The sequence below is a fragment of the Nothobranchius furzeri genome, chromosome 4 (genome assembly GCF_043380555.1).
Source record: "Nothobranchius furzeri strain GRZ-AD chromosome 4, NfurGRZ-RIMD1, whole genome shotgun sequence".
Taxonomy (NCBI): domain Eukaryota; kingdom Metazoa; phylum Chordata; class Actinopteri; order Cyprinodontiformes; family Nothobranchiidae; genus Nothobranchius; species Nothobranchius furzeri.
The window spans coordinates 50461110-50483282 of record NC_091744.1 but is presented as its reverse complement, the minus strand read 5'-3'; the positions used below and the strand labels follow the sequence as shown (position 1 = coordinate 50483282).

Here is a 22173-nt window from a genome sequence, read left to right as displayed (position 1 = left end):
CAATCTATACAAAATCCGATGGTTTCAGAAGCATGCATCTATAAAACAAATTGCCAATATTGAGCATCCCTACTTATTTATTATTTTTGCACCAAGTACCGCAGCAATTTCTGAATGGTGTCAACCTGCTTACTCCTCTGGCAATACAAAGATTCTGATTCAGTTCAGTTAGAACAATAATGTTCTTTCAAACAAGTGTGACGTAGATCTGTCAGGCTTCTCTAATCTTTGAGTTTCACTGTCTATTTTCTATCAGAAGCTAATGCAGGTGATAAGTGTAGGAGACTTTTTTCCTGTTCAGCTGGAAGATTTATTATCAGCAGTAGGATTTGAAGTGGTTTTAGTGTTCCATACTTTAAAAAAAGGAATGAAAATATGTAGATGAATGAATATAATTATCATCATCACTAGATTATAACTCATATTGCCCCAGATGTATAAAAAATTCAAAGAAAACAGATTTTCCTGTATCTTTTAGTTCTTTTTCTTAGCATGTGAGAGTGTTTTAACTGATTGGCTTAATGAACTGAACTCTATTGTAATGTTTACTTTGTGAAGTCCTTTTAGACGACTTGTAGGGATTTGGCGCTATGTAAATAAACTGAATCTGATACCTGACCCAGATGATGAGCATTTAACACAACAGCGGCTACTATCCATTTCTTCTGAGCATTTTTTATAGTCATCACTGGTCATTGTAGGTTTATACAATGGCACACCCTGTAAAAAAGAATAATAAAACTGATGTAATAAGTCCTTTTATTTATTTTTTATTGCCTTGACCTATTTTTCTCCTTTTGTGCTGTCTTTTCCACTCGTAGTTCACCCTGCCAATGCTGCTGGACACTTTACGGCAAGTCTTGCAGGGTAAAGATGGGTTCCCGTATGCTGTCCTGCAAACGCTCCTGAAGCTAATTGTCCTCGTCATCAGCACTCTGCTGCTTGTCATCATCAGGGTTCAAGTCATCCAGTCCCAGCTTCCTGTCTTCACCAGGTAGTGTCACAACAAACTGATGTGATAGTTTTTCAGACAGACTGAAATCTAAAATTTAAATGGAATTTGTATTGTGATTAATTCCTGTTGTATATTTTTGTGTGATTTGGAAAATTTTTTCAGCTGCACTGTCTTTAAAACCTTTACACAAAGTAGTATCTGTTCCTATTGATTAATCTTTGCAAACAATTTAAATCTTAATTTTCTTTTGACATTTTTCTCCAAATTTCTTTTAGACTAAATCTTTTATTAAAAATCAAGACGAAAAGGTTTACAGTTCCTGACTGAAGTCTTTTCGCTTGTGTATGTTGTAGAAACTTCTGCTATTAACCTGACTTTTAATTGATCAACTGGTGTTAGAAATGGCTCATATGAAAAGTTAAAGCCCTCCCAAATAATGTTAAATGTACTGAAAAAAAAAGTTTCACTGAAAGAGATGTATCATTTAATCAAGACAGAAAGGTCAAAATCTGGTAAGACAAAAAGTGGTGTCGCCTATAAAATGATCAGTTTTACAGCAAATCCAAAAATATATCAGCAAAATCTTGTTTGACTTCCATGAGCTTGAAGGACAGCATCCATGCGGTTTGGCAAGGATTCGTACAATTTATTGATGAAGTCATCAGGAATAGCAAAGAAAACAGTCTTGCATGCCTCCCAGAGTTCATCAATATTCTTTTGTTTCGTCTTCCCCGCTTCCTCTTTCATCCTACCCCACATATGCTCAATGATGTTTATGTCTGGTGACTGGGCTGGCCAATCCTGGGCCGGAGAGAGACAGCCAGCTGTTCGACAGAGTGGTGAAAACACTGGCTGAGCGGGGCGTCAAGCGGGACATAAAGCAGGTCACATCAAAGCTAAAGGCCCTGGAAAAGAAATGTCATCAGTCTGACGTGTCTTCCGTCTGACGCTGAATGCACGACCCTGTGCGTCACATGCGGGGGGGGGGGGGGGGGGCTGCCCAGCGACCTCCCTATATCCCCTCTTGGTTTGAGAGGTGCCTGATGGCAGTTTATTCTAGCTTCAGCTTTGCTACTATAAATGCTAAAATCCTCCCCAGGGAGCCGCGGCTAATCCCGTTTTGAAAACGCTACGGTCCTGTAAAAACAGCTTAGATGAGTGTCTGTGGTTGCGGTCTCCTTGAGGCGTGGTATGGTTTGCTTCCTCTTCCTGATTTTACAGATGCAGCAGCACTACAGGTGTTTTGTAGAAAGGAGTGATGCTGCTGCTGACCGTCGTGTTCTGTGCCATCCCTGTTGTTCATAACAGCAGCACACTGAGTAAACAACATGAAATACGAGCGACAAGGCTCATTGTTAAAATGAACATGTTTCTTATCAATATATTTCTCAAACAAGCATGTTTTATGGCAGATAAAAGAAATTATATAAATACAGAAAGAAAGAAGAGTGTAAATTATTTTAAAAAACTTCCAAGGACAACTGTGGTGCGTTGTCCTTTTTTCTTATTACATTTCTGAAGTATCGGATCAGGACTCTGTAATGGCAGATTCTTAAAATCAAATTACTCGGACTCGGATCTGGAGCAAAAAACTGTGATGGGACACCCCTGGTTTATTTATTTCAGACCTCGTATTATTCAGATCTGGTTTGTAATCTCCTGAGTTTACATGGAAAGTAGATTTAGAAGTAGGGCTGAAACTAACAACTATTTTAATACTACTACTACTACCAAACTTTATTTATATAGCGCCTTCACATGGCCCAAGGACCAAACAAAGTGCTGCACAGCAGAAATGAACATAAAAAATAAAAATATATAAAACCATTTAAAAACCAACAAAAACATGCAGATAAAATCTAGATGGGGCAGCAAAAAAGTACAAAGCCATCTGTTAACGAGACTCTTCTTGAGTAAAAGCTAAAGAATAAACGTGTGTTTTCAGCTGGCTCTTAAACTTGCCAAGCGTGGTGGCCTGTTTGACACATGTAGGTAGCTCATTCCAGAGCCTCGGCCCCAGCACCGAAAAAGCACGAACCCCTCAGGATTTCAGTCTGTGTTTAGGAACGACCAACAGTCCTTGCTGTGCTGCTGACCGAAGGTTCCCTGCGGGAACATAAGGACGGATCAGATCCGACAGATAACGTGGAGCACACTCATTTAAACATTTAAAAACAAACACCAGGACTTTAAATGAAATTCTAAAAGAGACTGAAAGCCAGTGTAGGGATGCCAAGATGGGCGTGATGTGTTCAGATCTCCTGGTACCAGTCAGTAACCTGGCTGCCGCATTTTGGACCTTCTGCAGTTTTGCTATGGAGGCCTGCTTGATGCCTGCATAAAGCGAGTTACAGTAGTCCATTCTGGTGGTAATAGTCGACTAGTCACCGACTTGACACGATTAGTCGACTAATCGGATAATTATGAAATTTTTCTTAAATTTAGCATGAGATTGCTGTAATTATGTGAAAAAATTATAATAAACACAAGAAAGATGGGTACTTCAATGGAAAATGCATACCGTAAATCCTCTAATATTGGCCTGTATTTAATTAACTGCCGGGTATCATATTTTGGCCGGAGTCGACGGAGGTGAATAATGGCCGTTTTTTATTGTGGCCGGGTGGAATGTGGTAACAAGCAAGTACGGGGGGGCGTTGTGTCATCCGTCTCACTTTTGATTTGCCAGAGATAGACCGCGAGGGTAACTTTAACCAAACGGAGACGAAGAGGCAAAAATTTGATATCAAGTTCATAGAGAACGTGCTGGTTATGCTGCAGAACACTCTGGGGAGCAGTAGCAGGGGTTGTATGAACTAGTCACTAGTCGACTTCACCGCTCTATAGTGACTTTTTATGCCTGTCGTCGACTAGTCGCTGTCACATGATAATGACCGGCAAGATGCAGTCCTCGGAAAAGACAGCAGCCTGCTGTCAGCAGGTGACAAGCTCCTGCGCGTCGGGGGGGGGGGGGGGGGGGGGGGCAACGCGCTGTGCCAGAGCATCGGTACTGACACGCGATCGTTCATGTCGGCTCATTTCCTTTGATGTTTTCTGTCTTTTATTTGCGCCTGATGTGTTTCGCTGTGGAGCGGGGCACATCACCTTGTCCTCCGACGCACCGATCACTGATGCGGCTGCCAAACAGCGAGCACTCCGCTGTTTTTGCGGTCGGTAGATCTTTTAGAACTGCAGTTCAAAGGTAACTCATAAGGTGAATATATATGAACCCAGGTAGCAGTTTTTCTTTAGGATTGAGAGGAGATGCAGGAAGATAATAAACAGGCAGGACAGAAAAATAGTCAAATAAAAACAAGTTAGTTTTTGTAACTGGTGGTTGCAACAAACAGACACCATTGAAGGTCATCAGAAGTGAGAAACAGAAAATGAAATAATTATTTTAATGTTTAGAGCAGCAGGAACTCCGAGAGGCTGCAGGCGCATCAGTGAGTTTGCGGCCACTGCGCAGAGGGAGGGGGGAGAGGGCTGAAGCAGAAACTACCGTTGTTAAAAGAAATGTGTTTAACTTTGAAAATGTGGGCGCAATTTTAATTGTCAAAAACTCCAGCGAACCATTAGTTCATTTTGCTCAAATAGAAATAGAGGCCTGCCTCTAATTCTGGCCCTCCTTCCAATAAAGGCCTGGAGCTTGATGAGCTTGAGTCAAATACAGGCCCGGGCCTGTATTAGAGGATTTACGGTATTAGCATAAAGTAAATGCATAAAGTAAATAAAAAATACCCTATCTAACACCAATTAGGCACAGTGCCCAGTCAGTATAGACATTAATGCATGAATAAAATTAAAATACTTTTGTCAGGCACAGTCGGGCATAACATTAAATCTCTCAAAAATACGTTTAAAAAAATGTACATCCAAAACAAAACGTATTGGCTTTCGTGTTATTTCAATCTTACCGAGGTGAGTCAGACTCTGTTTCATTCAACTGTCTTTAAGTGTTCCAGCATCACCGAGGTGCTGCTGTGATACGCGAGGACTGCTTTGCAAATAATGCAGGTCATCTTTTTATTCGCCGAATCCAGGCTAGAATGCTCCCAAACTTTACACCGGGGACACACCGGCCGCGGAAGCGCCGCGAAAATGGGGCCGCCTTCATTCGGCGCCCTTGTTGAGCTATTCTATAGACCACATGGGCCGCCGAAGCGCCGCGAATCGCCTCGCGCCGGCGCCCCAGCCCGCGCCGTGCAGCGATCATTTCGGCGTCGGCTCTATTTTTTTCGCGAGCCGCGGGTGAATCGCGTCAATTCTGGCAGGAAGTCAAACCTAGACATAAGAGGCAGGCCGGTAAAGTTAACAAAATAAAGCATTTCAAAATAAAATTCCACAATAGTCAAATGTGTTCGCAAACAGACACTAAAGAAAAACCACACGAACACACACACACACATCGAACTTGTGTGCGTGTGTGACCACGTGAAGGGGGGTGTGGTTTTGGGTGTCTTTTCACCAGAGCAAACAGGACAGAGAGGCAGAAAGTCTGAGGCAAGCAGTTAAGATGGATGACTTTAAATTAATTATGGAGGTTGAGAAACACAAGGAGCTGTACGACCCTCGAAAAACATGATTATTTACGTACCCATTTCGGAAGAAACTGCTAGGATACAGCCGCAGAATTGGAGCGGGTTCCAAGAGATTCAACTGGCAGAAACAACTCATACCATAGGTTCACACACACACACACACACGCACGCACATGCGCGCGCGCGCACACGTAGAGGAAAATAGCTGAGAAAAGGCAGAGAGGAAATTGAGGACACCAAGTGTTTTAAAAGAAAAACTACAGCTGAGCCGAGGCGCGCCTCGACTGGGGCGCGTCTGATCTGAAATGAGGAGCGGCGAGCAGCGGCCGAATTTCGTGAGCGATTCGCTTCTCGGCGCTTTGCGGCGCTTCCGCGGCCGGTGTGTCCCTGGCCTTAGATGTTTTGGTACGCGTAGCTGCTGTGTCGGACGCCGCCATTTCTGTTAGTTGACACTCAGCAGAGAAGCTATTGCGCATGTGCGACTCTCGGCAGAGATTGTAATGAAGTGAGATGCCTCACTCGGTCGGAAAAAACACGTCTGGCGACAACATCGACAATGAAATTCATTATCGACTATTTCTATTGTCGATATTTGTCGACAACGCCCTATTTAGAATAATCTGTACCAGGAAGTATTGTAAAGCATTTTTAAGTGATTTATTCCTCTGTAGTTTTTTTTTCAGACATACTGTAGTAAAGAGTCATCAAAGACTGTTTAAAATGAATATATATGCAAACAAGCTGCAGCCTCACTGGCAGAAATGTATCAGACATGTCTGAAGTTGTATTGTTATTTAGTTGGATTCTGGTGTTCCATTTAACAGATCTTTCTTTGGAGTATGTGGAAAAACAGCACACCCTTCCCCATCAATATCTCAGTTAGGTGGGTGGGGGGGGGGGGGGGGGGGCTGCAAAGAGGGGGCCCGTGGGCCGCCTATTGAGGACCACTGATCTATAGAGCTCTGGACCCCACGTGACTCTCAGTTAGTGGACGCCATTTTGGCATGCAAAAAAGGTAAACAAACACGGATGTAACCATGAACATGAACGGGATCCGCTTGGATTTTACTTCGTCGGAGTTTACTTCACACTTTAAAACAGAAGAAATCGTTTTATATAGTCAGAAATTAAATAGACTGAACATCTTCGACCCTTACCGTGCCCCTGGGATACTTTTTAAAAACGCCAGAAGCTGTCGGTGCGGGCTTCTTACTGGCACAACACCGGACCTGGCCGGGGGAACCCCTTGGGATTTACCCGGAGGAGCTGGCTCCGGCGGCTGGGGAGAGGGAAGTCACGCTACTGCCCCCGCAACCCGATTCCGGATACGCGGATGAAAATGGATGGATGGACGGACAAATAACAGATTTACACGTAAGTAGTCTCGGTGAGACAGATAATAGCAATCCAAAGTGCTTTTTATGTGTGATCTGACAATTGATCAACCATTGCTTAAAAATTAAATACAGCTTAGCCGGTTAATTGCTGTCATCATAAAACACGTAAACGGCAGCACGCAGAACTCACGAGGCAACATTTTCCGTGATGTTTACTTGTTACTATGAGTAATGGGGCGACGGTGGCACAGGAGTTAAGTGCTCGCCCCGTAATCAGAAGGTTGCAGGTTCGAGCCCCGCTCAGTCTGTCTCTGTCGTTGTGTCCTTGGGCAAGACACTTAACCCACATTGCCTGCTGGTGGTGGTCGGAGGGACCGGTGGCGCCAGTGCTCGGCAGCCTCGCCTCTGTCAGTGCGCCCCAGGGCAGCTGTGGCTACATTGTAGCTCATCCCCACCAGTGTGTGAATGTGTGTGTGAATGGGTGAATGACTGATTGTGTTGTAAAGCGCCTTGGGGGGTTCCAGGACTCTATAAGGCGCTATATCAAATACAGGCCATTTACCATTTAATAAGACAGAAAAAGCCATGCCAAAATAAGTTTAGGAAGCCCACTAAGAATCATAATAAAAGCATTTAAAATAAACACCATACACAGTTGAGGAAACGTTGGTTTAAGTACCTGATATGAAGTGGTCGCTGCATAAGTGAAAACCTTTACTCTCGGTATCCCACAGCTTCATTTTAGCCCGGTCACTAGCGCGTTTTATTACAATGATCCAACGTTTGCGGCGCTCCGGATCTTGGGGAATCCTGTAGATGGCTCATTCCTTATGTCGTCCGTGTCTGTTCTGCATCCTGGGGCACAACAGGAATCTACCATATTTCCCGTTTGATTGAGTTTTCTGACAATAACAAATAGTCCAGCTGCCGGCTTCTGCATGCCAATATGGCGCCGTTTCGATTTGAACTGTTGCATGCCGGGAGAAGTGACGTCAACTCCCGGAGCTCTATAGCATGCTATGTTAAACCTTTCAGGGCAATGAAAGGCTCATAGATTATACAATATTACCATTTGCACAATGTAAGTAAATTTCATTTTATTGACAGAAACTGAATCACAAAGTGCTTCACAAAAACAAAAACACATCATTAAGCTATTGAATCATAATACTCTTAAACAAAATAGAAATAAATTTAAATCAGAAAAACAGTCATAAAATTACAGATCATACAGTTTAGATCATAAATATCATAAAATAAAAGAAAGATGATTACAAATTAAAGTAAAAAATAACAAGAAAACAAAAGGTTTAGGTAAAAGCAGCTTTAAATGAGAGTCTTCAGCTGGTGTCCAGACTGTCAATACTATGTAAGAATAAAGGAAGATCATTCCAAAGTCGGGGTTCAATAGCCTTGAAAGTGTGATCACCTCAACTTTCATATCTGGTCTTTGCAACTTCTAGAAGGTTATGGCTTGTGAACCTAAGGGCTTGGGTTGGAGCATAAGGCTTTAACAGTTCATTATATAGGGAGGGTCTTGACCATGTAGAGCATTGAAAGTTATAGTCAGGCTTCTAAATGGAACTCTAAAGGATAACCAGTGCAGACATAAGAATAGGGGTGGTGTGTGCTTTTCTGTTTACTTCAGGTAGACAGGAGCCTTGCTGCAGAGTTCTGGACCACATGAAGGCGGTAGAGGTGTGAATCTTCACTTGTGTCCCGATTCAATTCGATTACGATTATTGGGTCAACGATTCGATTCGATATCCCGATGCATCACACAGCATCACGATTATTTCATATTGATTTGTTTTCATCGATAAATAGAAGATGTCAGATAATTGCTTTATATTTTTATTTATTTTTATCAAAAACGTGACACAACCTGCCATCCCTCAAAAGCTCCATTCACAACAGGTTTGGACAAAACATTTTAAACATTTAAGAAGATTTAACAAAGTAAAACATCTGTTTCCTCATTCAACACCACGCCTCAGGCTGAGAAAAACAGGCTTTGCAAAAACTCACAAAATCTAAAAAAGTACTGAAAACCTAAAGGACACATAATGTAATAACACAATCAAAAATGGTTTCATATATGAGTGTTTAATGTCTCTGAGCAGCTCTAGAGTCAAATTATGCCACAGTTGAAGGGTGTCAGAAATAACACCAAATGAAATGTTTGACTTAGTTTGTTATTTTATTTGAACCCAGTGGTTCGTTTCTGAAATGTTGGAGAATGAATCAAATTCTGTTTGATGCAGAAAATAATAAAACATATAACAAATTCTACACTTCCAATCATATTTAAGATGTGCGTTTTATTCTTTCTGATAATAACACCAGCAGAAGGCTGTGGGCTGGATTAGGATTAAATTACCCAGCTGATGGATCTCCTTCACTAACCAGCTAACTACAAACCTTTCCACTAACCTGTCCTGTGTGACCCTCACCATGTAACCCTCATGTCCATGCTGTCTCTGGAGGAGCAGATAGGAGACAAGACCTCCTGTAACTTAAAATGAACCAAAGCTTCCTCCCAGTCTCTCTTTAAGCTGAATTTAACATCAGTTTATCATCATGAAACAAAAGAATAAAGTGGAACAAGAACTTCTATCTTCTATTTCTCTCTCCTTTTAACTTCTCCGTGACCCTAAATAAAAGAGACATGATCACGCTGCAGCCGCCGTCATTGACCCCGCCCCCTCCCCAAGACCGGATCTCCCTACATTACAACAAGCAGTCTGACTGAGCGCTTCCAGGAGAAATAATAATTAAATTATGAATATAATAACGTGTGTTTGGAGCATCGGTTTGGAGGAGCGTTCTCCAATCCTCTTGAGTGAGCAGACAGTCTCTCTCTCTCATTCGCTGATCGAGCGAGTGGAGCGCGCCACATGACAACCCGCTCAATTAACATAATTCACGGCCCAAATTCAACAGAACCGGTCGGGCAGATTCGGTTCCGGTTCGGTCTCAGGTTACAACTCTAGGCTCAGCCCTGCAATACCACATTAAGGCGGAGGTAAATGTGGAGGACGCTCACTCTGACAGATTTGGATGGTGCGCTGGTGCCGCCGTTAAGAAAACAAAACTACATTCCACTATAATCGATTATGGTGTACTCTTCTACGATGCAGAATCGTTTATGTCCGCATCCCGATGCATCGATTATTTGATTATTTTCCTCAGCTCTAGAAGGCGGTCAAGGGCCTTTGTGTTAAGACGTGAAAAGTGTTTAACAGTAATCTAGATGAGAGGGGATAATCACGTGGATAATAGGGATGCGTATTAGTGAAATTTTGGTGATACGATCCGTATCACGATGCAATGTATCACTGAATAACTTATTCAGTCAGATGTCATGAGCAATTTTAGACTGAATTTGTTGTAGTAATATTCAATAAACAGTCCAAACTGATACTTAACATGTTTAACGTGATCCCCAGTGAGTCGTGGAGGATGGCTGCTTATACTGACCCAGGATCCTCTGGAGGTTTCTTCCTGTTAAAAGGGAGTTCTCTGTTGCTGTATGCTTGCTTAAGCCTGGTTTATGCTTCTCCGTCAGCTCCGCAAGGGACAGACACGCACGGATTGACGGAAGCATTTTGCTCTTTTACTTCTCCGTCTCCTGGAGAGCGTTGCAAAGCAATTGCCCGGCAGGACAACAGAGGGCGTAGCACTGTTCTGTGGTATCCTGTCATGTATCGGTCCAAGATAGTGTGTTTATATTGTGTTTTTGTGTATATAAGAGACTTTTAACACGGACATATTTGTCTCTCATTCTCCCACCGCTTAATACGCTCCCCACCTCTAAACCGACGTTTCCTGTAAGTTCCGTCCACAAATAAAACGCTTGCTGCGCATCTTTTCACTCCTCCAGTCACGGGGGAATTAAACGTTCATATTTTTAGAGTTTTTTCGCGAGATATTCTTCAAGCTTCTCCGTGTCTGCCGCTAGTTATCCTCGGCTCTCTTTGCAATGGCGGCACTGTAAACAACAGCCAATCACAAGCTTGCGTAATCCGTCTCGTTCGACGGATGTTTAAAAAAGTGGGCTCGACTCCGTAAGTACTTGCGTGCCTGTCGGATCCCTACGCAAGGACGGATAATGGCGTTGCGTGTCTCCGCACTGACGCAGACTGAGAAGCATAAATCAGGCTTTAGTATGAGGGTTGCAGTAAAGACTCTGACACTAGTCAGTGACTCGATGCAATTTGCTGGGTTCCTTATATAGGAAACTCTTTACTGATTGGCTTAATGAACTGACCTGAATTGGAATGTTTACCATGTGAAGTGCCTTGAGACGAGGCTTGTCGTGATTTGGCGCTATCTAAATAAACTTGAATTGAATTGTATCTGAGCCATAACTGAGAGATTTACATTTCAATGGTAGAAACAAACCCATTGCACACTGCTGCCAACTAGCGGTCTGCGTTTGAATTGCACCAAAAGAAAAGAAAATTACTATAAACTTAACTAAAAACTTTAAGTGAAACTGTTTCTGTTGAGTGCTTTTCATGAAAACCAGATTGGAATGCAGACATTAGTATGTACTTTTTAGGCTGAGAGGAGTCCTAACTGGGTTTTTAAGGATCAGTTCAACAACAGCATGTTTTAAAACATAGTGAACAGAGCCAGGTTGTAGAGATAAACAAAATCCACAATGCATGTGCCAATTTGATCAAAAATCCTAAGTAGCCAAGTGGTTGGGGTTATATCAACAGGGCATGAAGTTGGTTTCATGTTTTTCTGATTGAGGCACATGCCATGGAAATTTACATGAGTAAATGGGAGGAAGGTGGTTAGATGGGTGAATAGGAAGTGGATGGGGGTGATCTCAATAGAGGGATCATCTGTTCTGAAGGGAGGTTCAGCAAGTTGTCATCTGTGAATTCACATTCTAGGCATTATCTCAGGGCATGTAAAACTGTTAAATCATTTAAAAAAAATGTACGTCAAGAAGATGATGTCATACTACCATGATGACCGTATGTGAGCTAGTGTGTCTGATAGATGTGAATGAAAATGTAATGTTCTTGCACAAGTTATAGTATTTAAATCTCTGTTTTGATCATTATCATACACTAACTTATTAAGATTACTGGTAGTTTTGTGTAGTTCTGTCTTTAGTTCTGGTATTTTTCCTCTTGCTGAATTATGGTTGTTGTTGCTCAATGTATTTTAATTATTATTATCATAATTATTATTTTTATCTCACTCTCATTTTTTATTACCTTACTTTTATCTTATTATTGTCTTTTTTTTTGAGACGTAATGTGATTGGGTAAATAGGGTAGGCATAAAAAGCTAGGCTTCAGCCTACACCTTTTTGATTACTATAATCGAGATTCTGTATTACTGTGTTCTTTCTTTTCCGTTTAAATGACCAAAATAAAACATAAAAAATAATAAAAATCTCCTTTCCAAAGATCAAAATAAATGCAACAAAAGTAAAACTAAAGCATCAGCTGAAGGTGGCAAATGTCTGGGAGGTCATCAGCGGGTTAATAAACAATCAGCTCCCTATCAGCTCTCAACAGACTGAGGAGACTGAAAACTTCAGTATGTGGTTTTAAATCAACTTGGTGACCTTTGTGAAAACCATGTTGCTGTCTGAAGGCATTTGTTGATTATAATCTATTTTTTAAATTGTCTGCACAAGATTCTACCTAATGACATTTAAGCTTGCAGATAAAATTCCTCACAATTAGCCTGGAAAGGCTAATCCTCTTCCTGTAATCCTTAAGCTGTCTCCAGATTGTCTGAGAGACTGTCATGAAGCCATAACAATATGTACATCATATGTAGGTTATAACTTCCTTAGTGATTATTGGAGTTTACAGAATGACTTCTGAAAAACAAGTTAGGACCCACGTCACAGCAGTTCTTAAACTAATACAAGCTTTAGGTGCTTGACTGGGACAACAAAGAGAAGCTGATTACGAGTTAGGGATGTGGGAATATCACAGGAAACTAAAAAGGCAAAACAGATTCATTGTGACCGCAGGATTAAACCTGTCTCAGGGCATTTGGAGAGCAAATATTTTTTTATCTTGTCATCATCTTTTTCAGATGGATAAAACTTTTATTTTTTAAATATAATTGTAATGTTGGCTCTCATTGCAGATTAGGGTAAAATTCTTAATAACTGCCACTGAGCAGCAGATGGATGCCAATGACCACACGTCTCTGACATTTTCTCAGCTGCTCCATTTTAGGGTAAAAATTAGACTTATTAGATGCACTGCAATCGAATTTACCTTTACAACAGCACTCTTCAGAGTTCAGCCGCTTTCAACTTTTGACATTCTCTTATCCATTCCTTATCAAATTCAAGCAGGACACACAGGACATCTCATTGTTCAATAGTAATATTGTTTTTTTTTTGTTTGTTTGTTAGTAAGTTTATTAGTTTATTTATTTTTCTTATGGAACCAATAACATATTTTTTATTTTAGGCAAACTATTAACCTTTTCTCAAGCAGTCCAAGAGCAGAATGGCAGTCAGAATCAAGTTGGAGGATTTTCCCCATAAAAGACAAAGTAAGATTTTATCTGACCAACCGTTTTGCTTGGATTAGGTTTTTTGTGAAATTTTAGAATGCATGAATTTTGGTAAAAGGACATCTCCTGAGTTGGATTAAAAGGGAAAAAAATGCAAACCTGAGATACATCTGTCATTTCAGACTAAACTTCAATAGTTGCTTCTTCTTTCCAAGCAAATATTTCCTCCTCTTTTAGTACTTGCCCTCAGAGAAAAGTAGCCTTCTCAAAATACAGTTGAATGGATAAGATGGTAAAGATAATGGTAAAAATATGATGAATTATGAAAAGGTTTCCAGGAGAACACACCTCATGTTTTCAAAATGATCAAAAATTAAAGCTGATGATCTCCTTCAAGCAAGTTTAAAAATTTTAGTATCGAAAAAAAACCTAAGGAAAACTATAGGATCCCAAAAAACAACAGACAAGCATTGCTGTCAGAGGCTTACATCCACCAAATTATTTCATAAGTGGTGCTGAAGATTTTAGAAGTGCTTTTACCTCAACAAGACAAAAACTTATTAACTTCTCAACCGTGATCAGGATTGATTTGTTGAACAGCTCTCATTGGATTTAACACTAGTTATCTGTCACAATTGGTTGAAAGGCATTTGGTTAGGATGTTCAGGAACACCCCAGAAAACAACAGGGCCTATTCGCTAGAAACTTCTAAAGACCACAGGCAAAGACCAAAAAAAAAACACAATGTCAACCTCAGCTTTAATCTATAGCTGTTCAAATGCATAAGGCAAAAGTCTTCTGTAGAAACCCGTTACAGTCAGATGGCACAAACATTAGCATATTTGACCACAAAGATGAAAAGGATGCTTAGAGGAGTTGAGGTGAGGCTTTCAAACATAAAAACACCAAACCAGCAATCAGGCACGCTGGTGGTAGCATTATTCTGTGGTTCTGTTACACTGCAAAACACGAATACGATGACACACTTCTCCTAAAATCATCAGGTGAGCAATTTGAGCACTGTTGGATGTTCTATCTGGACATTGACCCCAATCATTCTATGTAAATTTGTTCTGCCAAGAAAAGTGATGAAATATTCAGAAATATACCAGAAGTTTGTTGATCTAAACAAAAACATTTGGTTAAAATTCAAGATGCAATCACTTTGGTCACTGGTTTGATTTATCTTTTTTGTTTAATTGTTATTAGCTTATCCATTATTTGGCTAGTTTTAAATTATTTGACTAATCAGTGTGGGAGATTATTTAAATGGAAGGGTACCAACAATTTTATCTACACCTCTTACAAAAATTAGACCTGTAGCACACGGTTGCACCACAAAACATGCCCAGTGTTTCCACATCTGTTGGATTTTGTGAAGAACATCATGGGTTCTACATTTTCAGGACTGAATATGAGGACTAACTTCTGTGTCTGGTAATGCCTGTACCCAGGATATGGCTGATTGTGTGTTAAAGTACTAATGCAGACAAATGAGTCGCATGGCTTCATAGACATCTTCACCAGTACCTAGTGTAACTCGACTTGGTTTCACCTGGTTCATTTTGTATGTATACACACAAATGTCAATCATACATTAATGCAGAGGTCCCCAATCCCCGGGCCATGGACCGGTACCGGTCCTTGGGTCATTTGATACCGGGCCGCACAGTGTTTTCGCACGGGGAAAAAAAATTTACACAGTGAATTTTATTTTGAAAAACGACCGGATTCACTTCATTACACCCACGTTCCTCTCACTCTTGACGCATGCGTAGAAGCTTGCCCGGGTCACGTTGTACGGAACCGCTCAAAACACAACACACCCTTATGCTAGCAAAATGAGTAAAAAACAAGCATCTCTTGAAAGTTTTTTTGTGAAGGGGAAAAGGCCCAGTGAAGAGACAAAAGAAGAGGAGACTACGACTCCCAAAAAGAAGAAAGCCGTATTTAACAGACAATACCAGGAGTCCTACTTGAAATATGGATTCATCGCGGCAGTTGATTTCCAGGCTCCAAGCCCGCTCTGCGTTATATGTGGCAAACAGGTCTCTAATGAGGCAATGAAGCCTTCAAAACTGCTTCGCCACTTGGAGACCAAACACCCAGCATTAAAAGGCAAGCCTTTGGAGTATTTTGAAAGAAAAAAACATGAGCAAGAAGGGCAGGAGAAATTACTGAGAGCCACCACATCAACAAACGTAAGTGCATTAAAAGCATCATACTTGGTGGCTAACCGAATTGCTAAGGCTAAAAAGCCTTTCACTATTGGTGAATATTTGATCCTCCCTGCCACTAAAGACATTTGTCGTGAACTTTTTGGAGAAGCTGCCGTAAAAAAAATAGCACAGGTGCCTCTTTCAGCCAGCACCATCACTCGACGCATTGAGGAAATAGCAGATGACATTAATTCACAACTGTTGGAGAGGATAAATGCATCACCATGGTATGCACTCCAGGTAGATGAATCTACAGATATTGAAAACAAAGCATTTCTACTTGTTTATGTTCGATATCTGTATCAGGAGGACCTGCATGAGGATATGTTATGTGCACTATCGTTGCTGGCAAAAACCACAGGCGAAGAACTATTCAAGTCACTGGATGATTATGTATCAGGAAAACTGAAATGGTCCTATTGTGTCGGCATATGCACAGATGGCGCTGCTGCCATGACCGGACAGCTGTCTGGTTTAACTGCTCGGATTAAAGAAGTTGCCCCTGAATGCGAGTTTACGCATTGTATCATTCACAGGGAAATGTTGGCTAGCCGAAAAATGCCACCAGAACTTAGCTGTGTATTGAATGATGTTAAAGTTATTAACCACATCAAAGCACATGCCCTTAACTCGCGCCTGTTCGAGCAGCTTTGTGAGGAGATGGATGCAGAGCACAGACGCCTTCTTTTATACACAGAAATAAGATGGTTATCCCGAGGGAGATCGCTGACCAGAGTGTTTGAATTACGAGAGATGCTGCAGAGATTTCTCTCAGAAAAAAAGTCACCGCTAGCAGCGCATTTCAGTGATGAGCAATGGGTTGCAAAACTTGCTTACTTATGCGACATATTCAGCGCTCTCAATGAACTAAATCTGTCACTTCAAGGGAAAATGACAACTGTCTTCAAGTTGGCAGATAAAGTAGCTGCATTTAAAGCAAAACTGGATCTGTGGGGATGGCGTGTGAACAGGGGGATATTTGACATGTTTCCAACATTATCAGGACAGTTGAAAGCGACGGAGCCTGAGCCGTCATGCTCCCAGCTGATGCAGGATCACCTGTCTGTGCTTTTAAAAGAGTTTGATCGCTACTTTCCAACCACAAAAGACCCACGCATGACCAAGGAATGGGTTTGTGACCCATTTGTCAACAAACCAGATGAATCAAGCCTCTCTGTGCAAGAAGATCAACTGCTGGAGATCACAAATGATGGCGGACTGAAAAGAATGTTTGAGACAACGGCTCTGCTAGTTTTTTGGATTGAAGTCATGACTGGAATATCCTGAAATCGCCACAACAGCATTGAAAACCCTGTTACCATTTCCAACATCCTACCTGTGTGAAACAGGGTTTTCTGCAATGACAGCAACTAAAACCAAATTACGGAATAAACTGGACATAAGTAACACACTTTGGGTTTCATTATCTCCCATTGTAGCAAGTTCCAGCAGGTCAAGACTCAGAAACAGTGGTCAGAAGGACAAGAGTTCAGAACTTGCTGTCGGGGACAGAACTAGGCAAAAGGTCAAGAGGCAGGCTGGTTTCTCTGGTTCCACCCCTGGCCCCACCCCTGGATCCACCTCTGGCGGGAAAAGAAGGATTGGAGCAGAGTGAAGACAGCCAGTTTGGATTCAGAAGTCCTCTCAGGAATGCTGAAGGAAGACCTACAATTTGCTACAAACATGAAGATTTATGACCTGTGCTCTCATGAAGAGTGCTGCATGTAACGATTTGTGCCCTCATGTGAATGCTGCATGAAGTGATAATGACACCAGATGTCTTGTGTTGAGCAAAAAAGTGTGTGTCTGGTAAATGACCTCATGACCTCACCGTCATGAGATAATGATATATGTGACTTTAACATTGTCTAAGCTGACCCAGGAATGGTATAAAAGAGCAGCTCGGAGAGAGCTGGGGAGATTGGACAGAGCTGGGGCAGACGACAGAGAGAGACAGAGCAGATTTGGAGGGGTCATCCCCCGTCCTCTGGATGGGGATGACAAATCAGTTTTTTGGAGAGATTCCAAGAGAGTTTGGGGCGATTCTCAGAAGAACCGAGTTGATGTAAATCAACTCTTTATTTCTTAAAGTTAATCATTAGAACTAATCTCTCCTTGGGGGAAGCATTTGTTTTTATATTTACTCATTTTTGTATTTTTTGATTTTGTAATAAACTTTTTTGAAAAAGAAACATAATCCTGATTCTTTCAGGTTTTCTCTAAAGCTTCACGGTTGGGGCCCTAACCATTAATTGCACAGAGGTAAGCACATTAATTATGGGTTCCTGAATTATCAGGACTTACTTTACGATTTGTGACGAATTAATATAAAGAAACCTTAAGATAAGAGGAGCTTGCCTCCTCCCTCACCCGCGAGTAACGAGTTGTCTTAAGGATGATAAAACCAGAACATTAGTGGTTAATTTTGGCTCTGATTCGCAAGTTGAAAAAGTCTCTATCAGCTGGAGGGTTGGATTAATTAAATAAATTGATAAATCTGTGTTAGCCTGATCAACTAACAGGAATCATTTTATAGTTACCAACCATCCACATAAGCTGATAGGGACGCAATTAATCCAAATAACCCAAAGAATTGCCAGTCGGGTTGGCCTCCCGGTGGGCTTCGTCCCCAGTATTTTAACCAAAAAATTACGGGATTGCTTAAAAAGAAGTGAGTTACTACAAAAGGAAAAGTCTTGCATATCATTTCACCTTTAAAATAGAAGATATGATTCTTACTTAGGACGTCCAAACCAGGGTCTAGTACGATAATACTCACCGACACCCCCACCGAACCCTGATAGATGCACAGTCTCATAAGTTCTAACGGAACTGGGTTTTAACGGAACCGGCAAATGGGACGTGCACGCGACACCATTACTCCTAGATGGGACCGTCTCGTCACACAGAAACAAGCTCAAGGCTCCCATTGATGCAGCCTTGGTGAGTTGTAATTTTCATTCACTTTATAATTGTTTTTGGTGAATCTTACCTTGAAAGCATGTTTTTAAATTGCCATGTAAACCAAGGCCATTAGGGAGAGTGGAAATGCAATGTTGGTTAAGACTTAACTTAACTGGTTAAAACTTAACCAACATAACCGTTAAGAAGATAGTAGTGTGTGTTCATGCTGATGAGGTTACAAGTGCACATTGGATTCACATTTATTGTTGCATTTAAAAAATACCACAGTGTTTAAGCTGGTCATATGATATTAATTTGTATTTATCTGCTACATGTTAAAGACCGGTCCGTGAAAATATTGCTTGATGCGAAACCGGTCCCTGGTGCAAAAAAGGTTGGGGACCACTGCATTAATGTGTGCTCTGCTTCACAAAGGATGAAGTATCTGCTTGGTTGGATATTTCAGGAATCAATCAACATGACCCTATATGATGTGCAATGTGCTTGTATACTTGTATACACTGTTGTTCTCCTGACTTATTAGATGTTGTTACAGACAGATGCAGAGACAGTAACTCTTTGTTTCAGAATTTATCAACGTTACAGATGTAAAGCTATCTCTGATAATACGTACAGATTGTACAGTAGATAACGCCTGATAAACTAAATGTGTTGGAAATGATCAGGTTCACATTCTGTTGGCAGTAGCATGAAAGTATCACTGAACTTGCTTACTTAAAGTAGCATAGTGAGTGATTTGAGATGGGTGAGATGGTTTTTAAACTGCAGGTCATTTACAACAAATAAAACTTGATATATTAAAGGGATGTTCAGTGTATCAAATTTATAGTTCAACTGCAGCTTCAAGCAATCATGAAAGCCATTCAGAGCAAAGGTGGCTCAGGGGCTTGTAGTGTGCCTTCTAATCTATCCTTGTCAGTCGCATCTTTTGGCAAAACACTTCACCCTCCTTGCCTACTGGTGAGACCAGTGATGCTGATTGTGTGGCAGCCTCGTTTCTGTCAGTGTGTCCCAGTGCAGCTGAGGGTACAATGTAAATTATCACAATCAGTGTGTCAGTGGGTGAATGACTGACTAGTATATAGCACTTTGAAGTACTCTGACTTAAAAAAGCACTATACCAGTACAGGCCTTTTACCATTCATCAGTGTAATCACCATTCTACTATATAACCTTCTCAAAAAGCCTTACTGTGCAACTTGTTCATATGGTTAAATCATTTTCTTGAGCCAGTTGTGCTAAAACAACTCTTTACATGGTTAATGAAATGTCATTCAGACCCCCACCGCCCTCTGTGGCCAGAATACCGCATTTGCAAATTCGGAGTGCCGGCCCGGCACCTGTTACACTTAAAAAAACTAAGCGTACATATCTGGAACTGCTGTCTGCTTCCAGCATATTTCCTGCTTGTTTTAGATCATAACATGAGATCCAAGATGGCGCTGAGGAAGGACGACCTGGTGCTATGTGTGTCGTGTTTTGTTTGTTTTTGTCTGTAAATTGTGTGTCAGCGTGCTCTTACACCCGTGAAGAGCTTCTAAACATCAGAACATCAACACCGATGGACCTACTGCCAGTTTTTTTAGCGGGCGTGGCGGATTTGGTCCACTTTTTAACTAAGAAAGTGAGACGCCGTAGGAGAGGGAAATGTGCGGGAGTGCTCGTGCGTCTACGACGACTCGGCTCACGCACGCCCTTACCTGGGATCTTCCTCTCCAATGTCCGCTCACTTAGCAACAAGACGGACGAACTGGCGCTGCTGATGCGACGAAACAAAGACTTTTCTTCCTCTTCTGTCTTGTGCTTCACGGAGACGTGGCTCAACGAGCAGATCCCGGATTGCGCGCTCCATTTGGAGGGATTCCAGCTCCTCCGCGCAGACAGACAGTGGGTCTTATCCGGAGGAAAGACAAAAGGTGGAGGTGTCTGCTTCTACATCAACAATGCCTGGTGTTCGGATATGACTGTGATCTCCCAGTACTGCTCTCCTGCCCTGGAATTCCTCTTCATAAACTGTAAGCCATTCTACTCCCCACGTGAGTTCGCTTCATTCATTCTGGCCGCTGTTTACATCCCGCCTAGCGCGGACGTGCACGAGGCTCAACGTGCGCTCGCGGAGCAGATCCTAAGTGTGGAACAGACCTTTCCGGACTCTCTAGTTATTATCCTCGGCGACTTTAACAAGGGAAATCTGAGCCAGGAATTGCCTAAGTACAGACAGTTTGTTAAATGCCCGACAAGAGAGCAGTACATGTTGGACCATTGCTACACTACAGTCAGTGGAACTTATCGAGCCGTGCAGCGAGCTGCTCTCGGCTTCTCGGACCATGCCATGATTCACCTCATCCCCTCATATAGGCAGATGCTGAAGCTCTCCAAACCTGCAGTGAGGACTTCTAAGAAGTGGACCTGCGAGGCTGTGGAGGAGCTTCGCATGTGTCTGGACACAACAGACTGGAACATGTTTGGATCTGCCACAGACAACTTGGATGAATATACAAACACTGTGACGTCATAAATGAAATTCTGTGAGGACAGCATTATTCCAACAAAAAACAGGGTCACTTTTAACAACGATAAGCCCTGGTTCACACCCAAACTGAGACAGCTGAGGAGGGAGAAAGAAGCAGCCCACAGAGCCAAGGACAGAGAACGCTACAAGGGTGCTAAGTACCAGTTCTCAATAGAGTTGAAGAAGGCGAGATCTCAGTACAATAAACGTCTAAAGGAGCAGTTTTCTGACAATGACACTGCCTCTGTCTGGAGAGCGCTCAGGCAAATCACAAATTACAAGCCTAGAGCCCAACATGCTGCTGACGACCTACAACTGGCTGAAAAACTTAACTCCTTCTATGCCAGGTTTGAAGTCCCCCCCCCCCCCCCCCCCCCCCACTGCACAGGTTTCTTCAGCCACTCTGGTGCCACATGCCTCCCCCACCACCTTCACCACTGTGAACAGTACGGTCCCCGCTGACCACCCCTCCCCCTCCACTGCCTTCTCAGTGACAGAAGAGGATGTGCTTAGGCTTTTCCATAAGCAAAACCCAGGGAAATCCCCAGGCCCGGACGGTGTCTCCCCCGCAACCCTGAGACACTGCGCAGAGGAACTGTCTTCGATCTTCACGGACATCTTTCACATCTCCTTGGAGTCCTGCCATGTTCCAGCCTGCTTTAAGCTGTCCACCATTGTCCCTGTCCCAAAGAAACCCCGTATCACTGGACTGAATGATTACAGGCCTGTGGCGCTGACATCTGTAGTCATGAAGCCATTTGAGCGCCTGGTCTTCCCTCATCTCAAGTCCTTCACCTCCCCCCTCCTGGACCCTCTGCAGTTCATCTACAGAGCCAACAGGTCTGTAGACGACGCCATCAACCTGGCCCTCCACTTCATCCTGCAGCACCTGGAGTCCCCGGGAACCTATGCTAGGATCCTGTTTGTGGACTTCAGCTCTGCGTTCAACACCATGATCAAAAAGGCCCAGCAGAGGATGTACTTTCTGCGGCAGTTGAAAAAGGCCAAGCTGCCGGCCCAGATGATGGTGCAGTTTTACGCGGCCATTATTGAGTCCATCCTCACCTCCTCCATTGCTGTGTGGTACGCTGGAGCCACAGTTAGGGACAAACATAGACTGCAGCGCATTGTGCGCTCTGCTGAGAAGGTGATTGGCTGCAGCCTTCCATCTCTCCAG

At 42.3% G+C, this 22173-nt stretch overlaps 1 protein-coding gene across 1 annotated transcript in view; it reads left to right on the top strand.

Moving 5' to 3' along the window:
- Positions 1 to 22173, top strand: part of tmtc3 (transmembrane O-mannosyltransferase targeting cadherins 3) — a 79652-nt gene that overhangs the window by 26356 nt on the left and 31123 nt on the right. The window contains exon 6 of the mRNA XM_015963806.3: positions 822 to 994. Coding sequence (XP_015819292.1) covers positions 822 to 994 — 173 coding nt within the window. The remainder of the gene's footprint in view (positions 1 to 821; positions 995 to 22173) is intronic.